Genomic DNA, 10,005 nt, shown 5'->3' on the forward strand with positions numbered 1-10,005 from the left:
CCCAGCCGCTCCGTGGCATGTGAGATCCTCCCGGACTGGGGCACGAACCCGTGTCCCCTGCATCGGCAGGCGGACTGTCAACCACTGTGCCATCAGGGAAGCCCCAACTCCGTATTTCTTAGACCCTTGACAGAGGTGGGCCAGGGTTAGCTGTTGGCTCAGGTGGCTAAAGTAGTGCTTCTGAGGTCTTAGGTTCAATTTCTACATTGACCAGGAAGCTCTGGCCTGCTCCACACCCAGACCATGTCCTCTTACCAACCTGTGCCACTGTCAGTCACAAGGCAGTGACATAGGAGGGGTGAGGTAGAAGGAAATCAGTACAAAATCATCCCATAATTGAAAAAAATGGAAAGACATGAAAGGTTAGTGACACTGTCTCAAAAGATGGCTTGTGAATGAAGATAGTGAGAAGAAAAAAATCCAATTTTACTGTCTGAACAGCTTTGGTAAAAGGGACATCTCACTATGAATAGATTTTAGTTTAAAAACCACCCACTTCCTCCCACCTGTCCCAGATGCCTTACACGTGAACCAGCCCTCGCCTAATAAAGGAGGCCCTGATTCCTCCCACCCAAGACCCACCTCGCCCTTCTCGTTTCGGATGAGTCGATTGAATTCTTTGCCCTCCAAGCACAGAAAGTCATCCCCAGGTGTCACAATGCCACATTTGGTGGCGATGGCCCGGGCTGTGTTGATGTTGTCACCTGTCACCATTCTGACAGTAATACCAGCTCGTTTGCATTTGGCAATAGCTTCCGGCACCTGTGGAGAGTGAGGCAAGAGGAATGGAGGAGGTGGGGGTGGTGAGGCCTGGTAAGCTGCTCCTGTTCAGTTGTCCCTTCATTGTGGACAGCGGAGAGGCACCCTGGAAGCAGAACCATGGGGCATGGGCTAAGTCTGGTCATTTTAATATTGCTTGGTGCCACCTCGCTTCTGTCCTATCCATGATACTCACATTTGAATTTGCCTTATTGTACCTACCATGAGTTGAAGGGGAAATTTGCTTCAGGAGCCAGGTGTAAAAGCTTACTCTCCCACTTACAATCTAGATTTCTTAGCAGGGCACGCCTGGCCTTTTGAGATTTTGCCACTGCCTTCCTTTCTAGCAGAAGTTTTAACCACCTTCCACCCCCCTGGCACATACTCCAACAATATCAATTCTTTTAAGTTTCCCAAATGCATGACACACTGTCATGCCTCTGGGTCTTGATGGCTGATAGTCCATTGGTCTGAACTTCTTAGAAGCAGAGACTTTTTCAATGCCCTACAATTGAGAGTAGTGCTTAGCTATTCTAGGGGTGCTCGACAAGAATGTGTTGCTTGAAAGAAGGTGGCTAGAGACAAAGTTGGTGTTCCAGTTAATTCCATCTCCTGACGATTCTTGAGTACCAAACAATAAGCCCAGTAAAACCTATGCTTCTTACCCCTCAGACAGCATGAACCGTAGGAATGCCACTTTCTATTAGTTCAGTACTCTACAGCAGTTCTGTGAAGCAGGAAGCACAAAAACATCTATCCCAGCAAATGAGAAACAGTTAGGTAACTTGCCTAAGTTTCCTAAGTTACAACTAGAAATGGAGCTAGTACCCCAGTTCCTGCGACTCCTGGGTGGCCTCGCATTAGGTCACACTGGGCCGGCGCATTGGCCGGGGCCACTGGAAGACTTCCATTCATGTTTCCTAGCCCTTTTTTCAAGTCAAAGCCTCACCTCTGGGCGCACAGGATCCTCAATGCCCACCACTGCAATACAGGTCAGTTCAGTGAGGATTTCGCTCTCATTGTCCCAGGGTGGCTCTCCGTCATTGAAATCCCGGTAAGCTATGCAGATAGTCCGGAGTCCCTCACTGGCCATGGGCTCGATGACGGTGCGGACCATCTCATCTCGGTCCTTATTCTTGAATGGCACTGCTTCCCCTTTCTTGTCCAGGATTCGATTACACCTGGTGGGGCACACAGTGGGCCCACAGTCAGAAAGCAGCATCCCCGCTATGTGCTTGCACAGTCATTTACAGACATTCTGGCCACTCTGCATTACTCCTAAAGACACTGTTGTGTGGCCATAAATCTCCACTCATAACCCAAAGCTGAGCCCCTTTTTCCAAGGTGGGGTGGCCAGTAGGTGGGTAACGTCTAGGTGGGCAGAGCATTTGATTCTCCCATGTTGTCTGCTCCTACTCTTATGTGGATACAATATCAAGGGTCATTTGTGGATTGCCTGCTCCTTTGAGCTTCACAAAGGTAGAGACACTTTCTCAGTCCTCAGTATCTAGAATGCTCAGTGCAGAGGGTGTTCTCAACAAGAACGTGTCACTCGAAAGGGGGTGGCTAAAGCCAAGCTGGGGCACTGTTTTTTAGCTACTGGCTCTATATCCACGTAGGCGATCCATGTAGGTCACCTTTTAATGACCTATGGATCATCTAGCCACTTTGATTATGCAACTTCATGTGACCAGAATTGAGAATAAAAAGGAAAAGGGAACGCAGAACTAACATTTCTAGTATCAGTACTTGCTATGTGCAAGGCATTTTACATACATTGAATCACTAAATCAGAGTAACCCTGAGAGATGGGTGGGTATTATTATCTCTTTTCAGAATAGGAAATGGAAGTTTGGATTGCCTAGGTCTGAACTGTGGCTGTGCCACTAAGAGCTGTATCACTTCCAGCAAGTTACTGAACTTCCCAGCACCTCTGAATTCTCATCTGTAAAACAGGGATAATGACAGCATCTACCTCGCTGAGCTGTGAAGAGTAAGTACAGTATCCAAAGTACTTAACAGCAAGGCTTGGCCTGAACCAAGCTCAGATGTTAGTCATGATGTCACCGCCTGGAAGGAGGGTTCACTCATCATCCAGGTGGATTCAGCGTGAGGCCTGGCACCCTGACCTCCCTGAGGGGAGGATCCTGAAGGGAGGAAGAAGCGGGGGAGGGGCGCTCACTTGCGCAAGATGATCTCAGAAGCACCCTTGCTGTACATGCGGTAGCCACTGTGAGGCTTCTCGATGACGGTGCTCATGGACTTGCGCACCGAGTTGAAGGTGTACACCTTGTAGAGCTTCTCCTCGGGCACCTCACTGCGCACGGCATGGTAATCCTGCTTCAGGTCCGTGACGAAGCCCAGTAGGGCACACTCGGTCTTGTTGCCCACCTGCCGCGGCAGGCCACCCTCCTTCTCCGGAGGCTGAGAGGAAAAACACACGAGGGAGTGTTGGGTGAGGTGCCGAAGCTGGGGAGAGAACCTAGGAAGGGAAGGACTCCGCTCGAGGTTTTCACACATGTACCCAGGGCCCGTGGGGGTGCCGACTGTGGTCCCTGAGCCACCCAGGGCTTGGGGATTTTTTAGTTGCCCTGGGGGTGGTGCTGGTGTCTCACCCTGTGTGGGTCTTATTCTAACACTCTCTCTTAGTTTCTAGAAACTGAGTAATTTACTCCTGACCAACATGGGGTCTCTTTTTATTTATTTCTTTTTATTTTTTTAAGATTTTTTGATGTGGACCATTTTTAAAGTCTTTATTGAATTTGTTACAATATTGGTTGTGTTTTTTGTTTTGGTTTTTGGTCCCTGAGGCATGTGGAGGGATCTTAGCTCCCCGACCAGGGATCAAACACACACCCCCTTCATTGGAAGGCGAAGTCTTGACCAGTGGACTGCCAGAGAAGTCCCAAGATCTTTTTAGAGATACTACCTTTACCTGGTGATTGGAGGTCATTTCATAGCCATAGATTCTTACCTGCCTCCCCCTATCTATTCCCACGGATTATTTCCTAGTTTCACCCCAAACATGTTCACTGGGGAGTGGGAAATGGGATGTGGGATGGCAATTCAGGCAGAATAAACAAGAGAAAATGAATGGTTCCCTCCACCTACCCATTTTAAGTGTCCTGGCAAAGGAAACGCTTACCAGAACCTTGGAGGTGTAGGCACTGTTGATAGAAATACCATTGACAATAAGGTCCAGGACCTTGGGCACGAGGACGTCAGGGCTTGGGATTTGATGGTAACGGGTTTCTCCGATATAAGCCTGCACCACAGTCATGCGGTTCATGGTCAATGTGCCTGTCTTATCAGAGCAGATGGCTGTGGCATTGCCCATTGTTTCACAAGCATCCAAGTGCCGTACCAGGTTATTGTCTTTCATCATTTTCTACAAAGGAGAAGAGAAAAGACTTCCCAAATACAGGTCAAAGCCCATTTCCTAGCCAGCATCTCTCCACATTTCATTCTCTGGTCCCACACAAAAATGCAGGATACCTTTTTTGTAAACACTCTTAAGATTCTACTGGGTTACTTAAATGTTGATGCAACTGATCCAGATGGTCCTTCCAAAGTGCCAGTGGCTTCTGCTCCTGAAGGCATCACCCAGAGTTTATGAAGACAGAGTGGCCCATTCTTTCACCAGAAGCTACATGGTACCCTCCCCTCCGGTCTCTGTTCTGAAAGAAGACACAGTTTCATTCCAGTCTCACCTTCACAGAGTAAGCCAGTGAAATGGTGACTGCCAGTGGCAGCCCCTCTGGCACAGCCACCACCAGCACAGTGATGCCAATGATGAAGAACTTGACAAAGTACTGGACGTAGATGGGAGTACACTCAGCCAGCCATGGTCTGCGCTGTATCACAAAGTTGTCGATCACAAAGTACAGAATCAGGATGAGAACTGTGATTGCAGACATGATCAGACCTGTCCAGGAAACAAGTCAAATGAACCCAGGCTTCAGGGTATTCCTAGGGCCCTAGCCAGAGATGGATTGGCATAAATTGTAGCCTTTGCTATCCATTTTTAAAATGACTATCTAAGTCATACCCAAAGCCCCTATCCATTCTCTGGTGCTTGTACATTACAGTGTAGGGGAAAGAGGTGGCTTTGCATTCTAAAGACATGGGTGCTATTCTCAGCACTGCACCAACTTGACTTGTGGCTTCAGACTGGTCTTGACCCTCTCTGGGCCTATTTCCTCATTCATAAATAAGAGGATTGGTCTAGTTTTCTAAAATAGCATTCTATGATTCTATCTCAGACCTACTCTCTTCCTACAAATCATAACGTAGTGACTATAGGTGCCTATTTCCTAGTAGTTCATCAATTTTAACTTCTTCCCTAAGTAGCCTGAGAATGTCAGGCAATTCACAACTTGTTCACAGTGTTGCTCCTATGGTGTTAGCACATCACCTACATAACTAACCCTTAGAGCGGTGCTTCCCAACCTTTCTCCTGACATGGCATAGACAGAAGATGACAATAATAACAACTATTAATATAGTGCTTACTATGAGTCAGGCAAGCACCTCACAGGTATTAACTCATTTAATCCTCACAACAATCCTGTGAGATGTTACTATTATCATCCCCTTTTATGTGTCTCTCTAAGGCACAGAGAGGTTTCGGTATGGCACACTGGAGGGGGACCAACCATCCTGGTTTGCCTGCGACTGAGCAGTTTCCTGGGCTGTGGGACTTTCAGTGCTAAAACTGAGAAAGTGTCAAGCAAACTGGGATAGTTGGTCATCCTACATATCCTACAGGGGAAGAATCTGCTCAAGATCAGAAAACAACTGGTCTAGGGGTTCCAACTGCCTTGGGTGCTGCCTGGCTGCTCTGAGGGCTGAGGGGATCAGTATTTGGGCATCTGTATCTACCTGTGGCACAATATCTGGGAAAAGTTCCACTTCAAATCATAGTTTGATTTGTGTCTTTGCTTTTCCTGAGGGCCCAGTGATTCAGAGGGATCAGAACAAGGCTAGAGGTGATTGTATCATTGAAAGCATATTCTTTTGTACTTTGCTTCATCAGGGTCAGGCCTAAGAGGTGAGGCAAGCAAGGCACCTAGGCTGCAAAATTTAAGGAGGCATTCACTCTCAGGGTGGTGCAAGGCACCTCACTTGCTTCCCCCTGGTCCTTGATCTAGATGATATGTGTAATGAATAAACAGAGGAGACCAGTGGCTAGCCCTCAGGTAGCTTGTACTCCCTAAAGAATAAGCTAGGGATTAGGAGCACAACAGTAGGATCTGTTTAATGTTTCAAATCCATGTGCCAGGCTCAGCAATTTGATTCCACACTTGCAATTTATCTCATCTGTGTAGTGTTTTTTTTAAAAAATTAATTAATTAATTAATTAATTTTTGGCTGCATTGGGTCTTCGTTGCTGCGTGCAGGCTTTTTCTAGTTGCGGCGAGCGGGGGCTACTCTTCGTTGCGGTGCGTGGGCTTCTCACTGCGGTGGCTTCCCTTGTTGCGGAGCACGGGGCTCTAGGTGCGCGGACTTCAGTAGTTGTGGCACGAGGGCTCTAGAGCGCAGGCTCAGTAGTTGTGGCGCACGGGCTTAGTTGCTCCGCGGCATGTGGGATCTTCCCGGACCAGGGCTTGAACCCGTGTCCCCTGCATTGGCAGGCGGATTCTTTACCAGTGCGCCACCAGGGAAGTCCCTCATCTGTGTATTGTTTATATGCAAGAGACTTCCTGGTGGTCAAAATTAGCTAGGTACTAGGACTGGATGAATAGGACAGACTGACACTCTATAAAACTCTCTGTGGTGCTTAAAATATTCTCTATTTGCACTGTCCAATATGGCAGCCAGTAGCCACATGTGGTTACTGACCAACTGAAATAGGTTAATGTGACTGAGGAGCTGAATGTTTAACTATATCTAATTCTCATTAATTTCATTAATTTTCATTAATTTAAATGGAAACAGCCACACATGGTTAGTGGCTGCAGTAGTGGATAGCACAGATTCTTGCTATTCAATGTGTGCTTAGCAGAGCAGCAAGCACTGCCATCACCTGGGGGATGGTTAGAAACGCAGAATCTCAGGCCCCACACAGAGACGTACTGGACTAGACTCTGACTGTAGTAAACAGAGAGGTGAGGTCAGCAAATAAACAGTGGAAAAAGACTGTAGTTTAAGGGATATGTGCGCTGAAGGAGCCACCTTCCTTTGTTCCCTCCTCTAAATCCCCAGCCCCACCCCGCCACTGAAAGAAGGCAGGAGACAGGAGAGTGCAGAGGCAAGCGATGGAGAAGGTGCTTCCTCTCAAGATGCACAGGAGTGCCTTTACTGACCTCTGCTCTGCAAGGCGCCTCTTTAATCACTGTCTTCCTTTTCCCTCCAGTCCTTATTCGGAACTGATTACTCTATGCCTGGCCATTCCTGTGCTAGGGAATTGCCCTCAGCAAACAACAGCCTTCTCTACCGTTAAGGAATTTACAAGCCAATACACAAGCAGGTGAGTAGCTATTAAGGTCTTCCTTCTTGCTAACGTGAATCTCCCATTTGTTTGCGCCTTTAACCCTAACACACAGGAAAACATCTCTCTCTGCAAAAGCTAAACAGTCGCAGAGAGAGACACAGCTACCTGGACTGCACTAGCCACTTGGAATTTTCAGCTTCTTTCTGCCAGACCTGGTTGGTGTAGAAAGAAGGCAATCAAAGTAGTGAGGATCCAGAATAGCACTGATAAACAAACCAAGAAGGCTCCACCCTACTCACCAGCTTTCCCAATCTGTACAGCCAAGCGCGTCAGCTTGCCCTGCAGCACCGACTTCTCCTTTTTGGGCAGCTTGGCTGCCTTTTTCTCCTTTTCCTCATTGTCGATCCCCTCCTGGCTGTTGAGTGGCTGGATTTCCAAGGCCACTCCATCCTGAGTCTTTGCTAGGGTGCACACACAAATAGGACAGGTAAGCAGGCAAGGTAGTAGCACTGAGTAGCAGGCAAGTGGAAACTAACAAATCCTTCTGTCTTATTCCTGGAATATACCTTGGACCCCTGACATCAGATCTGACCACCCTCACCCCATGCCAGACAGGGAACTTGACTTTGACCCTCTATTAGGGCTTTTGGAATGATATCTTAACAACTGGAGGTGAAATCTCGTGCTTTTAGGGTATGGATTTCCACTTCAGTGGCAGCTTCCTGGCACTACCTCAGAGTCCCAAGCCAGGTTTATTCCAGCAAGAGGATTAGTCATGTCACTAAGTGCTATTACCAACAACCATCCTTCCCGGAATTCAGTGCTTAATACAGTGAATCTTTACTGCAGAAAGGGGCTGAAGGGGAAGGCTGGTAGATATTCCTAGAGCATAAGGGTCCTAGTCAGCTCTTTGAAAGGTTCATCTCGCTCTCACTATATCTTTATCTATATCTATATCTATATCTGCTATATCAACTGTCAAGGAAGAAACACGGACCACAGACACAGGGTATTTTCCAGTTCCCTCTCGTATTAGTTGAATGATAGGAGAAGGAAATCTCTTTTCTCCCCTGTCTGATGAAGGTAGGGAGGTACAGAGTGGGACCTAGGGGAAAAGGGAAGAAGCTGGTGTGAGGGACTCCCTGGAATGAGAGAAAGCCCGGATAAAGACAGACATATAAATCCACTTTGCTTTAAAAAGAAGAGTTAAAGAAATCTAAAATTAAAGAATTATTTTTGTGGAGCCCTGGTTCTCCGACATGATGCCTTTATTTCTAAAAACTACTATGATGTGGGTTACAAAAGGAAAAAATCTCTAGGAGCTGTCTCAAGAGAGCAGTTCTTGCTGGTTCCTGGCACCCCTCCAATTTCACCCCTGCAGAGCTCAACCCCTTCGGTTAGATGCCCTTCCTGAGATACTGTCTCTGCTGTCAGACTCACAAACAAGACAGAGACAGGATGTAAACACAGCCACCAAAAAAGCAACACACATCAGATTAGGAGGAAGAAAACAGACCGTGGAGAGAACAAAGAAAGAGGTGGGGAGTGAGGTTACAGAGAAAGGGCTCTCTCCACCCCCGAGAAGACTAGCTGAGAAGGAATCCAGATCAGAAGAGGACACCGATGAGGAAGCCAACAGAGGAGGGTGCAGGGACTGCCCATCCCAACTCCTTCCACCATAAGGACCCTGAAGTCTTCCAACCCAGAAACCGATGACCGTTGTTGTTTAAATCTGGCCTAGGGCAGTGAAGCAAAGAGTTCAGCACCCTGGGAAGCAGATCAATCTCACAGGCTCTCCAAGATTGACATGAGGTTCCTTGAGCCAACAGCAGAGGATGCTGTTGTCCCATCTTAGATTGGGTTTGAGAGCTTGAGACCACCCCCAAATCTCTGCACCTTCCTCAGAATAAGGCATCTGGGCCACAGCAGCAGATAACAAATTTATGGAGAGGAAAAGGGAGGAGGCAGATGGCCTGGGAAGGCCTGGTTTGAGTGTGGGCAGGTAGAGATGGTAAATGAGTGGGTGGAAAGGTTACCTTTGTTGCGATTTTCAGGGACTCCTTGTTTTTTACCTGTTTGAACAAGAAAGAAAAAAATGGGGTGGAGACCCAAAGTGACTATTAAGAGATCAGATATCCAATGTTTCGGTCCTGCTCAGAGCCCAAAAGGGCAACAGCAAAGGGGCTGAGTTGCAGAAAAGGGAATGTAAAGGAAGCTCACATCTGTTTACCTCCACTTTCATTAGGGGCTCTCATGAATCCTTGGGTTATGGACCAGGCCACTCATGCAGGTGAGTGCACACCCACTTCTGAGCTGCTTTCTCCTGGAGCACAGCTGCTGTTGGGAGGGTGCTCCCGGCCTGAGTCACACCACTTTGAGAAATGGGGTGGGGGTTAGGAAGCGAGAGGTTTGAACTGTTTCTGCCTGGTGGCAAAGGCCCTGCAAGGTGCCTCCGTGTCAGTTTACCAGCGCCAAGCAAGCGTCCTCCTTATTCACTTGCTGGCAGCTGCAGAAACGGATAGTCTAGTTCCTGAGTGAATGTGTTTTGTCTCCTTCTCATTAACTCCCCTTCCCTAAACAGCCCAAGAAGGTCCTCCAGCCAACTGGTAGAAATCCTTCTCTCCTCCAAGGGAAGAAGGAATTCTTAAGGGAAAGGTGTAGATATGGTTTGCTATCTTTTTTGCCTTCTGTTTTTCCTTCTTTCAGGAGCAAGTGAATGGCAAAGACAGGGCTAACTTCGGGGTAGACACTCTCTCTCTGTTCCCACTCTCCTGGCTGTGTCTCTCTTCCACTGACAGCCCATAGTTTCAGGA

At 47.7% G+C, this 10,005-nt stretch overlaps 1 protein-coding gene across 4 annotated transcripts in view; it reads right to left on the reverse strand.

The window, feature by feature from the left end:
• ATP2B4 (ATPase plasma membrane Ca2+ transporting 4) overlaps positions 1-10,005 on the reverse strand; it is a 46,842-nt gene that overhangs the window by 21,337 nt on the left and 15,500 nt on the right. For 3 of the 4 annotated variants that reach the window (XM_007448987.1, XM_007448986.1, XM_007448988.1), the window contains exons 6-12: positions 9,229-9,264; positions 7,492-7,653; positions 4,470-4,684; positions 3,905-4,147; positions 2,942-3,183; positions 1,709-1,940; positions 583-762 (exon numbers count right to left, since the gene is read on the reverse strand). In XM_007448987.1, the coding sequence (XP_007449049.1) occupies positions 583-762; positions 1,709-1,940; positions 2,942-3,183; positions 3,905-4,147; positions 4,470-4,684; positions 7,492-7,653; positions 9,229-9,264 (1,310 nt within the window). The remainder of the gene's footprint in view (positions 1-582; positions 763-1,708; positions 1,941-2,941; positions 3,184-3,904; positions 4,148-4,469; positions 4,685-7,491; positions 7,654-9,228; positions 9,265-10,005) is intronic. The other variant, XM_007448989.1, reaches the window with a different exon arrangement.

The sequence above is a fragment of the Lipotes vexillifer genome, unplaced genomic scaffold (assembly GCF_000442215.2).
Source record: "Lipotes vexillifer unplaced genomic scaffold, Lipotes_vexillifer_v1.1 scaffold1608, whole genome shotgun sequence".
Lineage (NCBI taxonomy): Eukaryota > Metazoa > Chordata > Mammalia > Artiodactyla > Lipotidae > Lipotes > Lipotes vexillifer.